Source organism: Phocoena sinus, chromosome 1, assembly GCF_008692025.1.
Source record: "Phocoena sinus isolate mPhoSin1 chromosome 1, mPhoSin1.pri, whole genome shotgun sequence".
Taxonomy (NCBI): Eukaryota; Metazoa; Chordata; class Mammalia; order Artiodactyla; family Phocoenidae; genus Phocoena; species Phocoena sinus.
Genome location: NC_045763.1, coordinates 124,987,128 through 125,009,060, shown reverse-complemented (window position 1 = coordinate 125,009,060; position 21,933 = coordinate 124,987,128). Strand labels below are relative to the sequence as shown.

At 35.5% G+C, this 21,933-nt stretch overlaps 1 protein-coding gene across 10 annotated transcripts in view; it reads right to left on the bottom strand.

The window, feature by feature from the left end:
- Window positions 1–21,933, bottom strand: part of DCAF6 (DDB1 and CUL4 associated factor 6) — a 173,813-nt gene that overhangs the window by 57,786 nt on the left and 94,094 nt on the right. For 3 of the 10 annotated variants that reach the window (XM_032632494.1, XM_032633303.1, XM_032636447.1), the window contains 2 exons: window positions 13,517–13,687; window positions 6,070–6,129 (listed from right to left, as the gene is read on the bottom strand). The exons of 4 other annotated variants lie outside the window; for them this stretch is intronic. In XM_032632494.1, the coding sequence (XP_032488385.1) occupies window positions 6,070–6,129; window positions 13,517–13,687 (231 nt within the window). The remainder of the gene's footprint in view (window positions 1–6,069; window positions 6,130–13,516; window positions 13,688–21,933) is intronic. 3 more of the 10 variants (XM_032637199.1, XM_032633950.1, XM_032638026.1) reach the window with 1 other exon arrangement.

The following is a 21,933-nucleotide window of genomic DNA, read 5'->3' as shown; positions in this document are numbered from 1 at the left end:
AATCAACTCTGTTCCAAGCACAGGGAGCATTAGCTTTATTCATTCATGCAAACTGGTGCCAAGCCCAGTATTTGCCACAAGGTAACAGGCATTTAATACGAGTTGAATTGATGAAACAGATATACAAATATGGCTCTACCACTTATTTCACTTGTCTTTACATATTTCTTGGAGTCTTGGTTTCTTCACCAGTAAAATGAGGATTACATTAGTATTCACCTCATTAAATTACAACAAATGAGACAATACATACAAAATTCTTAACACAGTGCCAGTTACATATTAAAAACTCAATAAATGTCAGTTATTTTTATCATAGACAATTCTGAGTTAGAAAACAATTTAACTAGAAATATAGATATTGATTTCGTTAGCAGGAGAGTGGAACAAGTAAGCATATGCAATAAAAATTAAATAGTGTTTAACTTCCAAAAGATGAAATACATCACTAATTTTAAGAACCTAGACTAGTAGTTGGGGAAAAGGGGATTAGCTACTTCATTCTAAGCAACTGAGTGATAACTAGTTCTAAGGAATATAAAAATAAATCTAAATGAAGTCTGATTTCACTAACTTTATTTTCTAGAATTTAAAATACGACATATACAGAGGTAGTCCAGTGTGATGAATACTGAACTTATCTGTCCCACTAATACAGCAGTCTTCAATCATTAGATATTTATTTAATAAAAATTAGAGTTGTCAAAGTACATTTAATGGCAATTCAAAATATTGCTTGATGTACTATTATCAAGATGATATTATTAAAATAAAATTTAAACTTGGTGACAGTATATAATCTTTTTTGTTTTTGTTTTTGTTTTTTGCGGTATGCAGGCCTCTCACTGTTGTGGCCTCTCCCGTTGCGGAGCAGGGGCTCCGGACGCGCAGGCTCAGCGGCCATGGCTCACGGGCCCAGCCGCTCCGCGGCATGTGGGATCTTCCCGGACCAGGGCACGAACCCGTGTCCCCTGCATCGGCAGGCGGACTCTCAACCACTGCGCCACCAGGGAAGCCCAGTATATAATCTTAAGGGAATAATACTTAATGCAAGACAGGTCCAGTTTTTCCATTCCCAATCTACCCTAGTAGATTTAGTAAAATCTGTTTCACTGCTTTCTGATCATCCACAAGTCTCTTTCTGTGAGTAAACGTTTTATTAATGTCAAAAGAAGTCTGTTTATATAAAATAATGGATAATTAGCATTTATGTTTCTAATGCCTACAAATTAGCATTTTTATTTCTTTAAATCTAGAGTAGAAAATGAGTGTCTGACAGATGCACAGTTGCCTATAGGTGTTAAGTTTCAAACTTAATGGCATTATCAACTTCCACTTAATGATTATCACTGTAAAATGAATATAAAGTAACTTCCTATAGTCATGGCCAAAATTTAAAACTCAGGCAAAATTAATTCCTCATATCCTCTCAAAAATTAAATGTTAAGATTATGGGTTTCTTTTGTTATTGTTGTTATTGTTAATAAAAGAAGGGGGGATTTCTGGCCTAAATATTCTTAACAGGAAAAATTTGTTAGTTTTAGTAAGAGGCAAGAGAAATATGTCCAAAGAGGATTTTCCCCCTTAAAATATAGTAGTTATAACAGAGATATAAATAAAAGGAAAATCAAAACTACTCATTAAAATATATTGTTCAAACTAAACAAAATGCATGACAGATATAACTGTGCTTATTCAAATACTTTCTAATTAGCACAGAAGGGTTGTCAATGTGTGTACCCACAGCCCTAAATTTGGAGAGTAGCGCAAAGTATTTTATCACAGGATAAAAACAATGTGCATGCTGTACACTTATTTCCCTATCATTTATTTCTTTAAAAACTATTTTGATAAAAGAAAATAAAAACTATTGAGGCAGCCAGGCAGCTGCATTTATGGCCTTAAGGTTTAAATTAAATATATTAGACAAAGTGTGGTGCTTTTTAAAAAAAATTCAAGATAAATAAGCAAAAACACTGTTTGCAATCAACCAGTTCAATAATGTGTATATAATTGTTGAAAGAAAAGAAATCTTTTCAATGAAACAAGTCAATTACAGTTTTAAAAATTTTATTAGTAACATTTTTAGCCTAGTAATACCTCAAAATAAAGAAAATCTAGGACTTCCCTGGTGGCACAGTGGTTAAGAATCTGCCTGCCAATGCAGGGGACAGGTTCTATCCCTGGTCCAGGAAGATCCCACATGCCATGGAGCAACTAAGCCTGCGCGCCACAACTACTGAGCCTGTGCTCTAGAGCCCACGAGCCATAATTACTGAGCCTGCGAGCCACAACTACTGAAGCTCGCTCGCCTAGAGCCCGTGCTCCACAAAAGAGAAGCCACCGCAATGAGAAGACATCGCACCGCAACGAAAAGCAGATCCCGCTCGCCGCAACTACAGAAAACCCCGCACGCAGCAACGAAGATCCAACACAGCCAAAAAATAAATCAAAAAAAAAAAAAAAGAAAGAAAATCTATGAACTACTATGGGAAATTAAATTAAGCAACATGTAAAAGCACCTGGACAGTTGGAAGATGAATACTGTCAGGTGAATATGAAACTGAATTATCAATTAAAAAATATATTAGTGTCTTTTAAAAGTATGAAAAAGACATTTAAAATATGCTTAAAATAATCATTAGAGATATATTCAGGAAAAAACTTATTAAATGTACTACTTTTTCCATTCTACAGGGTAAAATAGAGAACAAGGGTCTTGACAAAGATTAAAACTTGAAATAATAGCCTATCTGGGGACATCAACTATTCACTATACCTTTAACCTCTTCTACAAAGATTCTTTCTTATTTTATAAACATGCTCAGTTTTGAAATTGTAACTCCCTCCCAGACATTACCTTTTCTCTATCTTTTCATTCTTAATTGAGCTTATTGAAAGTCATCTACATACCAATGTGTCCAGTTTTTTAAAGAAATCTTTCTCCTCAAACCACTGCTATCTGGCTTTTGCCTCCACATATAACTGCAGTGCCGAAGCAGTCAGTAACCCACATAGTGCCAAATTCAAAAACATTTCTCTGTCCTTTCACTGCTTCACAACGCACTACTGACCAATTCCTCCTTGAACTTTTCTTTTCTCCTGACGTTGGTTATGGCATTCTTTCTGCCCTATTTCTCTGATCATTCCTTTTCTGTCTCCTTAGCCAGATACTTTTCTCTGCTTATTCCTTGTAGCATAGACTTTCCTCTTTTCCTAGACAATTTTATCTACTCTTGTGGTTTCAACTGTCATTTGTAAATTGACGATTCCTAATTTTTATCTCCATCTCAGGCTTCTCTGTTGATTTCCAGAAACATATCATATCTCCATCCAACTGTCTATGATATTTCTCCATTTGGATGTCCAAAGGTACTTCAAACTCAACATATCAAGAAAATCGCATGTACCTTTTCCCCCCTATAACTGGCTGTTTCTCCTGAAATCCCTATCTTGGTTCAGTATTACTATCTATCACCCTATCAAGACACCTGGATGTCATTCTCTCATTTTTAATAACTAATCAGTCTCAAAGTCCCATCAATTCTAGCTCTTAAATATTAAAAAAAAAATCTGTCTATTCTTCTCATTTCCCACTGCTATCACCTTAGATTGGACCCCTCATCATCTCTCACCTGGCCTACTGCAATAGCCTCTTATGTAGTCTTGCTGTTTTCAATTTTATTCCCTTCCAATCAGGCATCTATAAAGCTGCCAAAATGATCTAAGACATAAATCTGGTCATGTTTCTCCCAAGCTGGAATAATTTCTATGGCATCCCACTGCTTAAAGAATTGATTTACTCATTCATTCAACAAATATTTACTGTTTAATGAAAACAGATATGATGTTAGGCACTGAATATATTATAGTGAATGAAAACATTTAGAGAATACGGAGAAAGATAGGCAGTTAAACAAACAATCCCTTAAATAAACGTATGATTACAAATTTTGACAAATGCAACGAAGGAGTAGAGCAGGTCACAAAGAGAAAAAGAGGGGAGAACTATTTCAGATTAGAATGTCATATTACTTTTGGGAAAGTAATATCTAAGTGAGTTTTGATGAGTACAAGTTGCTAAAGGGAAAAGCATTTTTGGTAGAGGGAATACCATATACAAGAGATTTGAGAGGGAAATGAGCTTAGAGTGTTAGAAAAATTGAAAGAAGGCTTAATTGGCAAGAGCTTAGCGAGTGAGGGAAGGGGCCAGGTCATGTACAGCTCTGCAAGCCAAGTGGTATGGATTTAGATTGCCTAACGGCATATGCACACAGTTTAAAAGTTTTAGGCCGATGAAAGACATGATTAGATGTACATTTTTAAAAGTTCACTCTGGCTGTTGGTAGAGAAGAGATACAGCCTGAGTGGATGTGAGGAAACCAGTTAAGAGGTTACTGCATTAGTCCAGGTGAGAAAGACAGTTGTGGGAAGTTTCTGTTAACTTGTATAGTAGAGGTTATCTTTAGGTAATATAAGCCTATAATGTAGAAGTCCCCAGTACTTTAAAAGATTTCATCCTGCTGAACAAAAAGGCATGTAAAAGCTGAGGATTTAATTCATTTGGATATACTGTCATTAGAACATTTCTGCTCAGAGAACTTATTGCAAAGCTACATTGATGACAGTCTATCATCATGCAGCTTCTGCCAAACCTATGCAATATCTGACCTTTTATATAACATCTCTACTCATATGACTAAAAGGCATATCACACTTTACATGGCCAAAAAAATAAAGAACCTTTTCATTTCTGCCTCCGAACTAGTTTACCCTAGTAAATGGCACCATCATTTACCCAGGCATTGATGGCAAAAATATGGGAGTTATCCTATATTCTCATCTCTTTCTGTCATATGCCATAACATATGTACATTAATTACCAACTTAAATATAATATTCAATATAATTCTAAGGAAATTATTCTGTAAGATTAAATAAAATATGAATTTGGCTACAAACTCTCTGGTAGTATTTACATTCATATAGTCTTACCAAAAACAGATTATTTCATTAGAGGGCAGTTTTAAACAGTAGTAAAATATATTATAATATAGTGCTATAATTGTTTTATAACTTAATTATTCTTTACTGATAACACCTCTACAATAAATGTATAAAGATAAAGCACGCATAATTTCTTAGTTCTCAAATTCATTTACTAATTCATTCATTCATTCTCAAGAACAGAAAAATCTATAGCAAATATCTGTCAACTCAGGTCTATAAAGAATAGTAAGATCAGATGTACAGAAGTTTTCTAATTTGTTTCGAAATTAGTTTCTGAATAATTCTCTAAGAAGACAGTTAAAATTAGATCTATTTCACACTAAATAGGTACTTCCTCAATATTTCATTTCCCCGATACTGTTGACCTATGAGTCATCCTACATAGGTAAACTTTTAGCCAACTAAAGCTTACGGCTATAGTGCTAAGTTATTCTTTTTTAATTTTTAAAAAATATTTGTAAAATCTACTTCATCAGCCTCCGCTCAAGGCTTCAAGGTGGATTCTATACCTCTCCTACTTCAAAAGTGCAAGTGGAAGTGGAAGCTACTTTCCCTTCTGATTGGTGGCTTTGGAGCTTATCTCTGCATTCATAATTGTATTCCTTAAAGTTAAAGCTATCAGGAGTTTAACTACCAGATAAGCGAGTATCACTTATTATAGCAATGCAGTAATACAGAACATTACTATGTTCAAATAACTTTTTCTAAATTAGCCACTAGGTAATATGCTAACCTCACATCCACAGTTCATCACAATTTTATGATAGCTAGAATTAAAAAAAGGATCGATATTATATCCATTATAATACCATTATAGGAAGAGATTCCAAAGTTGGCATAAAGGGCCAAAGGTAGAAATTAGCTTATACAGAAAATAATCTGTATAGGCCAAGGAGGCCCTTTGTGCATAATACCACCTAAGGTAATTCAGCCCACAAAATACTGACTATCAGACCATAATCAAAATGAAATGCTTTGAAAAAGTGAGAGAGAGCTTGGTTTATGCATTGCCATAAAACTATGGATGGATGGGCATAGCGCATCTCCTGTTGCACGCACCCTGTTGCTCGTCAAGTGACATGGATCCGAGCTGTTTGTTAACCACAGAAGAAGGAGAATCTGAAACAAAAATGAGATTTCAACTTAAAAGTAAGCAGCAGAAAACTGCACAGCAATGTTATGATCATCTCTAAGCTTAAGAAACAAATGTATAAGGTTGGGGAATAGAAGTAAGTACTGTGGTGTGTTTCCCAAGCAGTGAGTAAGCAGGGCCATGTGCTTAAGATATGTTATTCCAGGCAAGCGTTTAGCAACTTTGAGAATGAGTTGAGAGAATATTCTTCTACTTCCATGCATATACTTTTTATCAAATTCATTTAGCACAGGCACAAGGTGCAAGGTAGATAAAATAGAAACAGTGTATCTCCCTTGCTAAAAGGAAGACTCCTTGTTCTTCTCAAACCCTCTCTCCAGCTCCTCAAGATGGCTTTCATTTTGGATTGGAGGATTCAGAGCCTGAAATAAGATGTTCACTACACTTAGCTAGATGTTATCTTGAGCTGAAAAAAGACCTCCAGTGAAGATTTATGACAAAGAAAATAGTTTATAAGAGAAATATTCAATGAAGTAATTACCATTACAGAAACATAGATGACTTTTAAAACTCTGTGGTATGTTGTGCATGTTAAAACTGTACTGTGAAGGCTTAGGTTTCTTTAGGTGCCCGGTGAGAAAAGGAAAAGAGAGGCAACGAGAAGGCTTATGGTCTGGGCTTCATGCTTTCCACCTTGGCTTCAAACAGAACATTTTACTTTTATCCTTTGGATTTCTATGTACAATAATTTGTTTTATAAATAAATGGGTTCTATTGCTTGAAAAACACTGGTATAACGAAAGGCAGCATGATAAAATGGAAAAGCACCGGTCTAGAGTTATTCAGTGTTGATTCCAACCCTGGTTTGACAATAATTAGCTATGTGACAGACGACAAGTCCCATTTTTAGATCCAACACTCTCCTTCCTTCCTGGTCATCCTAGGGACCTGGTAACTAAGAAAGGCACTGGGGAACAGAAGGAGGTGGCTACTATTCCTGGCTTGGGTTCTAGTGTGCTAGTGAAGCTACAGGAAGAGGGAAAATGTGGATAGCAAGCATAGCTCTCTAATAACTGTAAGAATAATTCCTAGTTTCTAACAGCCTATGCTCTGTTCGTAGCAAATGCTGTTAATAAAACAAAAACTCTGTACTTTTGACTGATCGGTTTCTATTCATAGTGGCACATTATTCCCCCAAATGTAAATATTTTGATTTAAGAGTGTCCTTAACTCAATAGCTAAGAGTTTCTTAAATATCCTTGATTCTCAGCAATTTTATACCACTTGACTGCTTCAATCTGTACACTTTAAAAAGTCTGAATCCTGCTACTGGGACTACTGGTATCAATCTTAAATTGTCTACCTTCTGAGATAACCACTGTGCTCATAGATTTTTGTATTACTAGATTTTGATAAAGCATGATCATTATTTAAATAATAGCTTTTACTTAAAGTATCCTTACGTATCACCTCTTCAACAGAATATTCAGCTCAACAAATCTGTATTACACAAAAAAGAAAGCAGGAATGATAGTATTTTAATCGGTTCCCTAATCTAGCCATGCTTTGCTTTGCTTTTCTAAGACTTCTCAAATATCCATCTCAGAGTTAGATACAACATTCCTATCTATGTTCTTTTTGAAGAGCAGATGAGTCAGTCTTTAGAGACTAACAAAATTATATTCTTTAAGAAAAACAATAAAAATGTGACTCACCGTGAAATAAATATTGGAAAATCTTCCTAGAAAGCCTCTTATGAAATATTTTTTATCCCTTTGGATTTGTTATACATTTCATTATACTCTCATTAAGAACCCTCAGAAAAGTAACAACTCTCCAAGCAATCTTTTTTCAAATATTTAATATTTTCATGAATATTATGGAACGTACAAATCTTATTAAAGTGCATGTTATGTAAGCTTTTAAATAAAACACATTGAGAAAGGATCTAGAATGCTATCATCTCCACAAAATTGTGTGTTTTCAAACTCTTGAAGTATTTAAAATATTAACAAAGTGTAGGTTAAGACAGAAAGAGACTAAGCTAAAAGGGCTTCCGTTTTGGTTTTACAGTCTGTCACAGATATCGTATATATCTGGGGAGTTGTCGTTCTTTCCATGTTGAAGACCAATCTTTAGGAAGAAATCCTTCTTGATCATTGCTTCCATTCTATTTTTAATTTTGGGTACCATGCAACTGTTTTTGGAAGGATTACTTTCCTGTCACATAAAACATTTGAAGTAAAATGTTTCTATATCACTAGATATTCAGAAATACAATACCCATATCTTCCAACTTACAGAAATACTTCCAAATGTTAACACAATAATCATCAGAATATCTAATATTAAAAAGACAAACAAGTATTAGTTCAATGCTGATTGCTTCAGTGTTTGCATACTCTATTCCATCTTTCTGTGAAATGTCTTCTAGAAAGCACTATCACAAAATAAAACTCTGACCATATGGTCCAATGATAATTTATTACAAAATGCAATACAATTGGTCAGCCTACTGGAAACATCTTAGGTTATTATTATTTTTAAAGTAGAGATAAACTTTAAGCAAAAGCTCCTTCAGTCTAAAGTTCAAGGTGTCTCATGGTTAATTACTGTGTATCTCCAAGAATTTCATGTTTTAGTTTTGCCCCCTGACATCTGAACTTTTTCAACTGTAGAAAAAAATAAGGAATTATAATCTAAGTAACAAGAACTCTTTAGTCAGACTCCCTGGGTTCAAATCTGGCTTTCCTACTCAGTAATACTGTAACCGTGGGCAAGTTATTTAACGTCTCTAAGTCTCAGTTTCTCCATCTGTGGAATGGGGATAATTACAATATCTACCACATACTGTTCTTGCGAAGATTTAAAGAGATAATCCATGTAAACTACTTAGACAGCATATATGTTATTACTTGCTTGTGTTTCAGAAACATGGTGTTGAATGAAAAATGATGATAGGAGGCTGTTCTGAAAAACATGGAGCAGGGTCCCGCATTTAAAGTGCCAAGAGACCCAGCACTGTTTTGCTCAGGACCCTATCATTCAAAGTAGTTAAGAAGTACTTGCAGAACTAAGTCAACATTACATCTGATTTACTAACTGCTTATGTTATTATAATCACTAAAAACCTGGGTCGAATGCATCCGTTTGAGAAGAGCTACGTGTAACTGACATCACGGACACTGTGGGGAACTGGATGTTGTATAGAACCTGCTTGCACAGGACAGGGTAAGTGCTGATTTTTTCCAATATGGCTCAGTTTTGAAAAGCCCTTTAAAATATTCACCAATGTTTTATACCCTTTAAGGGGTATAAAATTTACTTTTTTCTTTTCCAATCGGCAAAACCGTGCCATAAAGTGAAAAAACAGTTCCTACCTGACACCCTCTCTAGGCTGGCTCCATGCTCCAGTGGGGCTCTGTGGTGGTTGGGCCAGTACCAGCAGACTCCACAGGGTGTTGTCACTCTGAGCAGGAGCCAGCAACCCATGACTTCAGGGGACCTGAAATGGAAAAAAAGAGTTGGGTTTAAAATCAGCCATATGCTGAATGCCTCTGCCATAGCTGTTTACGGCATTCATCTGATAAACATACATACAGCTCATTCAAAACCCTGAACGCGGGCTTCCCTGGTGGCGCAGTGGTTGGGAGTCCGCTGCCGAGGCAGGGGACGTGGGTTCGTGTCCCGGGCTGGGAAGATTCCACATACCATGGAGCGGCTGGGCCCGTGAGCCATGGCCGCTGAGCCTGCGTGTCCGGAGCCTGTGCTCCGCAACGGAGAGGCCACAACAGTGAGAGGCCTGCGCGTACCGGGAAAAAAAAAAAAAAACCCTGAATGCTATCAACCTTACATGGCCATAAAATGAGGACATCTTGAGGTAGTAAGTTAAAGTCACTATGATTAAGATAGTCCATTACTATGTGTGCTGTTCTACTTAGGAGTATAAAAACTTTATACAGTATTCTCTATCCCATTCTTATGCCATCTCTATAAATTATGGCAGGCCACGCTACTTAAATAAATCAATAATTGGGAAACTGAGGCATAAAGCAGCCAAACGACCTGCCCAAGGTCATTTGTCATAGGGCCAGGGACAAGAACTCACTCAGTCTAACACCCAGGCAGTGATCTGATGAAGGCAAATTCATCTCTTTATGATTAAAAAAAAAAAAAATGGAAGACTAGAAATGAGTTGTGATGTATTTCCTAAAAGCCTAGAAAAAAAGTGCACTTTTTTAAAAAAAACTAAACTGAAAATATTTTAAAAATATATATACACTGACTTTGAAAAATAAAAAGTTTGGAAATTAGCTATGAATAATTATCATTTACAGGTGTCAAAAATCCTTTTAGAGGAGTGGTTCTCAAAGTGTGCTTCAGAGAGCAGAGGTGGCTTGGGGGTGGCAAGAAGGACAAGGAGTTGGGTTTTCATTTCTTAACTCTCTTTATGTTCAATCACAACAGTGTCACTTTTATGTATTTTATATTAGAACTTCTCCATGAAATTCTGATTTCACAGCTGAAAAAAAGGGGGGGAACCCATTGTTTAAACATACCTTAACATCTATCTTATTTAGCTCATTTTCAATAGCACTTGGTGCCTTGGAATGATGTTTTAGTTTTCAACTGCCAAGAAATATTGCCATCAGGCGCCTTGCCATTTGATCTCATTAAAATGTAGGTTATTTCTATAAAATGGCTTGATGGCTTGATCCCATTTTCCTACAGAACTTAGGTATTAGGCAGATTCATCTTAAACTTAGCCTTTCACAAAATATTCTCATGAGCCCTATATTTTGAAAAGAGAATGAAGTATTTATCAGACAATGTAATCATTCAGAAATTCTACACTTGTTAAAATTTCTTGGTTTCCATATCACATTAATGGCTCCTTTGAATATCTTATACCTAAAAGGCTTCAATAGGTGAGAAAATGACAGAAGTATCATTTATTGACAGTATCATCACTTGCTGACACTGTGAAGACAACAACATATAATGGGAAAATGTTTTATGAGAATTGCAGTCTTCTAGTGTTAAAAAGTTAAAATCTAGAATGTTAATTCTGTGCTATTCTATATTGATGATTTTAGTAGTAACATCTAGCATGAGTGAATGGATCAATTAATGTCCATAATATACATACACAAAATTGTATTCATACATCATGAAGTATAAGAAAATGTTTTGCTAATTGTTATTCAAACAAAACCTATCTCCCTGTTGAATTTCATAAATTTAATTCCTATTCTGTATTTTTATAATCTGAATGTTTTGAAATGAAGAATTTTGCATTAAGTCAACTCATCTTTCTTCGCATCCAAAATTTACTAAATGGACAAAATATATATACTTTATTACTTGTCCTTTGTAACAAACTAACAATACATTATTTAACTGTTCTTAAAGTTTTTAATTACCAAATAGTGTTCCTAACATGTGAGGATAGAATAAGATAAAAGTAACACTAACAAATGAACCCAGGCCGTGTTACAGGTTAGACTTACTAGGGGTCTCATATGAATGCTATGTTAAAAGCGTATGATATAGATGACGTATTTCACCTTGTAGGTGAAGGGAGCAACATACACTGAGTGACAGCACTAAGGGCCTCTAATATTGGTCCAGGTGGGCAGCCTCAGCAGCCCAAGTAAGTTGTTTAATAACAAAATTAAGATAACATGTTTCTCAACTTCAAAACTGGCAAGGCATCTAACTCAACTTTGGCTTTTTAAAATATATTGGTTATCAAACTAGGCACTATTTAATAAGAATGATGCTTAGAGTTGGGAAAACAGCATCTTATTTTACAAAGACCATATAATCACACTAAAGCTTTCTGATTCTAAAAAGAACTTGCTTTGATTCAAATTGATAAACTAGACATAAAGACTGAGTGTCAATATTTTCCTAATGTCCACAATGTACATTTCCCTACTGATAATGTAGACAGTTTTGCTTTATACTCAAATTCACTTTAATACTTTGTTTGTTATCTGCTAAATTTCAGTATTTAAAAAATATTTATACATGTAGGGATATTTTATCTTCCTTCTTATTGTTTTATATGTTGTATATTTTTACTTTTAAAACCCCTGAGCTAGAGTTTTATACACAGCACAAAATCATAGCAAAATGTATTATTATTAAATGTCACAACTGTAATCTAATCAAACTTTCTTGTGAGTTTTAAGTATATAGGAAAAGATTTCCCTATAGTAAGAAAAAAAAAAAACCGACAGAGAGAGAGACATCTTCTTTGCTTGACTGATATTCTCTCTATTAATATAACACTAAGTTAAAAATCAGGTCCATAATTTGTTCCAAACATCACACCTATATTGCAGTTATTTAAATCTATTTTATTTCACCATGGTATTATATAATATGCTTTTATTACCATAGCACTTAGTGGAACAGATATTTATAAACTGGAGGTTGTCCAGTTCTACCAATAAACAGATTAATTCCAAGTAATTTAATCAGAGTTCTCAAAGTGATTAATTCCCAACTCATCACTCCTTAGGGTGCCAAAACAAAGTGTATCAAAGTAGTATAATCTCGTTAGTATGACAGCACCTACTATAGCACCTATAGTACAGGATACATAGTGTCTACTATCCATCTTGAAAGAATTAAGTTGACAGATTATTTTATGCGATATCTTTCACTAATTCTTTCAACAAATGTTTATTGAGCGTCATGAGCTTTTGGGCCATAAAAAAAAAAACTTGAGCCACTAAAATACTCAATGAAAAAGAGAGTGACACAGATTATTACTGTCTTATCAGAGTTTTATCACATAAAAACAGGAACATAAAACTGGAATATTTTTGTTGCCCTGTATACCAGTAAGTTGATTATGTGTAGGAGGAATAAGTAAGCAAATATTGAAAAATTTCAAATAATTACAGAAGGGGATGATTGAGTCAGCATGCTAGAACAGCCAAACAACATTGTGATTCTAAAATCTATCATTACTAGGTTTATATGGGAATAGAAATACTGGTTAACTTTCAAAGCAAAAAAAAAGAAGAAGAGGAGCTAGGTGCCGTAAGTACAGTTATCATCTCAGCATATAGGAAATTTCAACAGAACTATCAATGCAGGCTCTAAGTTCACTAGATTATCACATAGCATCTCATTAGCCATAAAAGTAATAAATATTTGCCCTTCTCTAAAACTACAAATAAAATAATGGACTATTTTATATTTGTCTCTCTAGCAAGTGCTGCTGCCAATCTGTCCCTCTAGCCATGTGAGGTGATTCACCATATGCAAGAAACGGAGGGAAAAGCTGCAAGCGCATCAGCTTTCTTTGGAAGGGGAAAAGGGAAGCATCTTATTACACAGCAGCAGTGTTAAAAAACCAACTCTACGAGCTGCTTAAGGACACTGGACATTAATAACCTGAAGCCTGAGGGTCCTGTGAAGAGCCCTCACGAGAAGACTGATCAGAAGTGGAAGGCTGTTGCTGGGTACGCACAGCTAGCTCCTGCTGCCTCTGCTGCTCAGCCTTCTTAAGCCTCAGTTGTTGCAGGCGCTTACGGAGCAAAGCTATCTCAGGCCCCCTTAGAAATTCTGACACAGATAGGAAAAGAAAGGTGAAAAGATAGTAATAAAACAGAACATAGTAAGAATCTGATTATACATTAAAGACAGAAGGGTATAAATAAAACACATGTCTCATAGAGGAATACTAAAAACAAATTACTCCAAAAAATTACTGATCATTAAATTATGAAAAACTATACATACTTACACACCCAAAGGCTTCTATTTAACTATGATGAATTAGACACATAGAGTTTTCTAGGAGTATTTAGGTAATTAAACGGAATGAAAGTAAAATCTTCCATAAGCAAAACATTTAAAAGTGAACATTGCTTTCCTAATTGCATCTCTTTTTATAATACTAAGAAAAATTGAAAAATATCAGTTACCTCATTTACTCTATATACAAAAACTACTAATTTCAATCAAATAATAATTAAGATTATGAAAAAGTTATGCATTTGGAAGTAACTCTGAAATTATTAGTAGAGAGCCCTTTAAAAAGTAAAAGTCTTATATTTTTCAGCTAAAATGTTTCTTTTTATGTTGGAATTATCATTTACTTTTTCTTTTGAGCTGAAAAATATGTACATAATCTTTAACATTTTCTTAAACTTTATCTGAGGCAGTGGTCACAGATAAAAAATAAAAATGGTATAACATGAAATCCTGCAGAGAATACTAAGTACCTACTAGGTATGAGGCATTGTTTTAGGCTCTGGGGATAAATAAAACATTGAACAAAAAAATAGTCCCTACTCATTTGTTCTGAGAGGAAAACAGACATCACTGCATACATACACACACATATATAATTTACGTGTATGCATTTGTCTGTGTCAAGTAGGGATCATTGCTATGAAGTAAATTGGGCAGGGTAAGGTCAGGGTAATGAAGATTGTGGGGGAGTGGTTGTTGTTTTATGTATGGTCATAAGGGAAGGCTTCTCCTCCTAAGATGATTTTTGAACAAAGACCTCAAGGATGTGAGGGAGTAAACCACACGGATATCTGGAGGAAGAGTGTTTCAGGCAAAGGAAAGAGCAAACACTAATGTTCAGAGGGGGGAAGTATATCTGGATGTGGGATATATACTACAGGTAATGGCAGAAAAATTTGCTGATAGTTTAGATGCAGAGTGATCCCAAAGTTTTTGGTGTAGATAACAGGAAAAATGGAGTTGCCATTTATTGCGACGGGAAGAATAGAGAAGGAGCAAGTAGTATTAGAGGGAAGAAAAGAACTAACAGATATCCGAGTGGAGAAACTGAGTAGGGACTCACTGTAATAGTCTAGAATTTACCAGTAAATCTGGATGTCACTGATGATGTTACTTTAAGCCACATTAAGAGACTAAGTGATAATAAAGAAGTCTAAGAACTAAATTCTGGGACACTTCAGTGTTTAAGAGAAGGAAGAACAGGAAGAGTAAGGAGAATCCAGTGAGGAGGCTGGAGAACTGAGTGAGCCAAGTTTTGTAAGCTCAGTGATGAAAGTGTGTCAAGAAGGATAAAGTAAGCAGCTGTGTCTGCTGATACAATGAAAAAGATACTGACCGAGAACTAACCACAATGAAGACTTTGACAAGAGCCATTTCAGTGAAGTCACAGGGGCCAAAACCTGGCTGGAACAGGTTCAAGAGAAAGGGGAAGTAAAGAAGTAGAGGGACAAAGCATATATACTTTTTCTAGAAGTTTTGCTGCCAGTGGGGAACAGAGAAATCGGCTGATTGTTGGTGGGAGAACAGAATCAAGGGAGGTTTGTTTGTCTTAGTTTGGGAGATAATTCATATGTTTGTATGCTGATGGACAATGTTTAATTGGGAGGAGGAAGAAAGATAATGAATGAGAAGTGGGCAAATGTGGGAATGATGTCCTTGAGTAGACCAAAGGAGGTGAATTACAGTGGATAAGAGGAGGAATTGGCTTTAGATAGGTGCAGAAAAATGTCATCCACTCTAACCAAAGAGGAGGCAGAGTATATGAGTAGAGATTAGTTGTAGATTTGATGGAGGGAGCACATGGAATTTCTCTCACTGACACTGACAGCAAATTATACCAAACTACCAAATAACTTTCAGCCTCTTTTATATAGATTATAAGAGTGTAAAATTTGGTTTGTTGTTTCAGAATCAATCATGCCAGAGACACTAACCTCTTGTTACCATGTCCCCTATTTATAAAGAATTTTATTCAATTGGCAGTTAAGGTTTAACAATTCAAATGTCATCATAGTCTCTCATTGCTAGTTCCTCCTAGAAAATTCTCCAGTACCAAGTAGGATAGTATTCATTAACAAATAAATTGTGACGCTCAATAGTATAATGCCTTCTTTTTAGGTATATACATATCCCATAGTTACTGTCAGCATAGTAGTAACACTTTTAGCAACATAAAATAAAGCATTATTATGCAGCCATAAAGTTTGTCATTTTATACTTCAAAAGAAATTACCCTAAGGAGAGAGATTACAGATATGTCAAGTTTTGCTAAGAAAACTGGAAAAAAAAAATCACAAAAAATTCACCCAACTTCATGGTTGTTTCAAACCCTCTCTCTTGCACTGCCAAATGTTTTATGTCTCCATCCCAGACCCACTAGGTGATGTAGCAAATCAATAGCAGTCTCCAAATATAAGCAGCGGTGCTCTGTAACTTGGAAAATTAAGATTTAGTTACCAAAAAAAAAAAAAAAAGATTTAGTTATGATAATATCATGAACCATTAATTCAGTGCTCCCAGTGCTTTTCAAAGAAGAATTTGTTTGCTTACTTGAAGGCTGGTTGTATGTCTCCCCAACCAAGTTAAAAAAAAAAAAAAATTGAGGCTAGGGAAAGAAGTCATCACACAGCTAACTAGGAAAGGCAAATATTGAATTAAAAATTCCAAGCAGAAATACCAGTCTAAACAAATAGTTCTGCTAGCAGTTTGAAGTATTAAAGGCACATAAGACATATACACATTACATCTTTTTAAAAATGTATAAACAAACATATAGAATTTGTAATATGAATACATGCTTGGAGAACTAATTTTTGTTAACATTAGCCAAAATCGAAAGTGAATACACTGAATACCTCTGGGTTGAATTTTAAAAACAATAACAAAAAAATCCTCAACAATGAGTCAGAAACTGCTAATGGGAAATTTGTACTTTCATCTCCTGAAACTACTAACCTTGCTCTTCTTGTTTTTTTCTGAAAGACTCTAGGCTAGTCTCCCTAATGACAACTCCCACTGATGGAAAAGAACAATAAACTATAGTTGACCCAACAAAGGTCCATTTGGTTCTAACCTCAAGTCCTGCCTCTCTTCCAATACATAGGGTCTTTTGTCCTGGACACTGGATTATTTTTATATCTAATTTGGTGGTACTTTATCTGCTTGCTATCAACTGTCCCCCACTCCCAACTTGCTCCTTTGTCCAGGTGATCCTTGTGTTTTTTTTTCCTAGAACTGGTCACTCCTTTACTGACTTCCAAGTTCCTCTGATCTCTTCTTTAGTTTCCCCAAAGCGGAAGTCACTAACTTAATATTTCTACTTGTTTCTAATCTCTAAATTGCCTATATCTCATCTGACTAGATCCTGATCCCCTTTAAGGAAACTATAAACTGAATATCTGGGCTTTGAAAGGTTTGTTTTGCTATGCCATACAACAGAGTTCTTACTTCCCCAGGAATTTTTCTACAGAGCTCAATTCAGCTATAACGATTATGAAAGGACCTAAATAAATGTATAAACCTGAGCAGACACAGTAATTTGTAAATAAGCAGGAATCCACGCATAAGCCATGAAACACTCTCTTTAAAAAATTCAATTCTCATGGTCTGAGTGGTCCATTAATTAGAAACACATGGATCCTTTAGGTGACTCACTTCTCAAGGTGAGCCCCCCAAACTGAGTTTTGTATGTACTGATATCCCCACCCAATCCAAAGAAACCACTTTCTCTTTCTTAGATTAAAGTAAGACCAAAGGAGGCAATTAAACTATAACACACTGGAATGAATGCCTCATTTAACAGTCTCTCATTATAAGAAGCTCCTTACCATGGAAAAAAATTACAGATAACACACAAAATGAAGACATTTCTAGACTTAGTTTAAGAAACAACTAAAAGTGATGTCTGATAGGCATTACTAAGAAAGAAAAAAATATTTTATAGTTACTTTAAAATACTTTTTATAAATAAAACTATGAAGATTTCATTTTAACCTATATAGTTTCAGCTCACAGTCATACCTATCTGGTTTTTAAATAGATAATCTTATAACCATATTTTCAAAGGTACAGTCTTTTGTTAAATATTCAAAAAAAGAACATGTATGACATAAGAATCAAAATGTTAGATTCTGGGTTATGTATATAGAATGTAGTTTCAAATGGTCTATGTGAATGAAAATAAAATTCAAGAATATGAAGGGTGAAGATGTCCAAATTGTAAAAAAAGATCTACCAACTGACTTCAAATTCCACTTCAGTATATTTTATCTTCCTAATTCAGCTACTATACCCAAAGCCAACTCTGTGGCCCCCTCTAGATACACTATTCTTCAGGTATGCATTTTATATATTAACCTCACTGTGGCTCCATTTCTTCTTCCTACCCATATTTCTGTCTTGATTTTATCATTTATCAAAATGATTTTTTAAAAGTATTTCCAGGGGCTTCCCTGGTGGCGCAGTGGTTGAGAGTCCGCCTGCCGATGCAGGGGACATGGATTTGTGCCCCGGTCCGGGAAGATCCCATGTGCCACGGAGCGGCTGGGCCCGTGAGCCATGGCCGCTGAGACTGCGCGTCCGGAGCCTCTGCTCTGCAACGGGAGAGGCCACAACAGTGAGAAGCCCACGTACCGCAAAAAAAAAAAGTATTTCCATAAGTTATCATAAAATATTTCTGGAATAAGTTATTCAGTCTGGACAGCCAAGGGCAAATAGTGGGTCCAAAAGCAATAAATGACTGGATATCCATTCACAGCATCTTCCCTAGGTATCATAAAATTTGCAGAGCCTACTGGAAACATCCAGAATGAATGAAATGGGACTGAAACTATAAAGACTATAATATAGCTAAATATTCTATATAGGTTATACTAGCTTAAAGATAACAGTCTTAACAGTATCACTAAAGAGTGACTATTGTTGGGAAGAAAACGAGGCTTACGTAGAACAAGATAAATAAAATCTCTGTCTTTATGACAGCATTTTCTAATAAGAGAAAATAAACAAATGAATAAAAAATAAAATAATTACAAATTTTAATAAGTACTTTTCAGGAAATAAATAGGGCTATATAAAAGAAAAGAAAATTTTAGGGAAGATAGGAAAGGAAGATGAATCTAGCTAGGGTAGTTATCAAAGACCTCCCTTGGGTAACATTTGAGCTGAGAACCAAAAAAAAAAAAAGGAAGAGCTTCTCAGGTACAGAGATCAGTAAGTACAAAGACTCAGAATCCAAAAGAAAGAGGCAGAAGAAAACTTGGCACATTCCAGGAACTGACAGAAAACCAGTACAGCTGGAGCGTAATGATCATTAGGAAGTGAGAATGTGATATGAAATGAGGCTAGAGATAGTCAAGGGCCCAGCCATATAGGTTCTTTTAGGTCCCCAGTAAGGACTTTGAGTTTTTTCTCTTGTATTTATATTTATAAACGCAATTAGAAGTCTTTGAGGGGTTTTAGACAACAAAACTATATAATCTGATTTAACATTTGAAGATACTCATACTGGTTGCTGCATGGAAAATAAATTATAAGGGAACAAGAGTAAATGAAGAGAGATCAATTAGTGGACAACAAATGATGTAAGATGGAAAGATGTAGAACATATTTTAGATACAGAACAGAACTTGCTGATGGATTGGGTGTGGGACATGAAGGAAAGCAAGGAATCAGTAACTCACAGCCTATTAAAATAAGCACATGAGCAGTAGTTACAATTTACTAAGATATGAAATGACCAAGACGAAAGAGATTAGTGAGACGGGAAGGATAGGAGGATAAATTAAATCTCAGTTTGGACACATTAAACCTGAGATGTCCAAAGATAACCAAAAAGAAGTCAAATAAGCAGTTGGACACAGGAGTCTATAACTCAGGGTAGAAAATCAGATTGTCGATATACATTTGGGAATCATCAACTTAGAGGAGATATTAAATGCTACGGGAATTGATGCAATTAACCAGGGATAGAGTGCATGTAGAGAACAGAGCACAGACTAGGGGTTTTACTAAAATACTGAGAATTCTAGAATAAGAAATATCAAAAATGGTTACTGAATACCAGCCAGAGTTGCTAATAAGAGTAAGTAGGCAAAAGTGGTGTCATAGATGCCAAAAAAGGAAAGTGTTTCAAAAAAGAAGTGACAGGCTATGTTAAAAGCAACTGGGTTAAAAAATCTACTAAGTATGAAAAAAGAAGTATACTTTAAAACAGGCAAAATGGAAGTCACTGGTGACTTTGACAAAAAGTTTCAGTGGAAAAGGAGGTTAAAAAGCAGAGTGGAATTGGTTGATAAATAAGTGGAAGATGGTAAGAAAATGGAGACAGTATATGTAAGCTATTCTTTTGAAGACTCTGATTATAAAAGGAGCAAAGACATGAGTCTGGAGGGGAATATGGGACAGTTAAGAGATATTTTTAAGACAGAAGATAATTATAGAGCATGTTTGAGGTGGAAAGGAAAAATTCAGTAGAAAAGGTAATAATAAAGACACAGGAGAAGGAGCAAAGTCCTTGAGAAGCTGGAAAGAGGTGCACTGGCCAGCTTTTGTTAGGAGCAGATACACTTCTTCCCAAAATGGGACTGCTTCTGTCACAGACAATGTGAGTCTAGATGCTGGAAAGTTGGGAGATTCAAAAGAAGGAAAGTGAACGCTTTTTTTCCCCACTGTGAATAAAAGAAGGTTATCAGCTAGCAGGTGGGATGAGGGTAAAGGGCGGTGCTAAAAGTTTGAGAGACATGAAGGTGTGAAACAGACATTCTGTCTAGGTGCTGAGCAACAGTGTTGGAAGACTGCTTTTACGCGGAGCGCCAATGAAATCTGTGGTCGTGAATTTCTTCACTATCAGTGACTCAGCTGCAGACTAAGAGAAGGCAAATAATTAGGTTCAGTCAGAGATGGAGTTTTGCCAGGCAAGTCTTCACATTCCCACTGTCCCTCTTCCTCAATCCGGTAAAAGTGACAGAGGAAATGCAAAGGACCTGAATGAAAGATACAAACATTTACATAAAGAGGTATACACAGCAAGGCAAGAAGTTTGTTTTCTCCATCTCTATGCAAGGCAATAATAGAAATCATGGTTCTAGGGTGATACTACCACCTACATGGACAATTCCTACCATCCACAAACCCATCTGGACTTAGAAGCGAATAAAAGATTGAGAAAAAAAACAACACAAAACATAAAGAGCATTAAGTCCTTATTGTTAAAATGCTAAACTCTGGGATTATGAAAGGCCTATTGTCAAAACAATCACAGACATAATCTTTAGATATTACATCTAATATCAAATCATCTTCCTCAACAGCAATACTGTCTTGGTAACATGGAAATATTCCAATTTTCCATAGTTTAGTCAGCCAAAATTCTTTCCGGGCTTCCCTGGTGGCGCAGTGGTTGGGAGCCCGCCTGCCGATGCAGGGGACACGGTTTCGTGTCCTGGTCCGGGAAGATCCCACGTGCTGCGGAGCGGCTGGGCTCGGAGCTTGTTCTCCACAGTGGGAGAGGCCACAGCAGTGAGAGGCACGCGTACCGCAAAAAAAAAAAAATTCTTTCCATAACCCACCAGTTAAAAGTATCTCCTATGTTTCTTTGAAAAATGTATAGACAAAAGTGCCAGCTAATGTTCAATGTTGCATCATCACAAAAACGTTGTTTTCTATTTCAATGATTCAATGAAATAGAAATAGTATTCAAGTATTTAATACTTACATCAAATATTAAAAAGGATTTAGTAATTTCAAGTGTAGTATTAGAATGTGTTAAGTATCTAGGACAAAAAGGAAAAATGAAATTCCATACTAAGTAGTTTACTCAGAAATGTGTTTAAGAAACAATTGGAATCAGTTAAGAGTCAGTGGAACGTCAACATGAGCTAGGGAATCTTCTTGCTAAGTTTTGACCAAACTTATAAGTGATCAGAATCTTTAAGACTATTCCCAAGAATGCTATCACTTTAAAAAGTCTTGTTTTTACCAATTTTACCTGTTTTGAAAAGCAAACTTTTAAAGGATTCTGTCCAGACTTCCTTAACCCTCCAAAATATTTTATT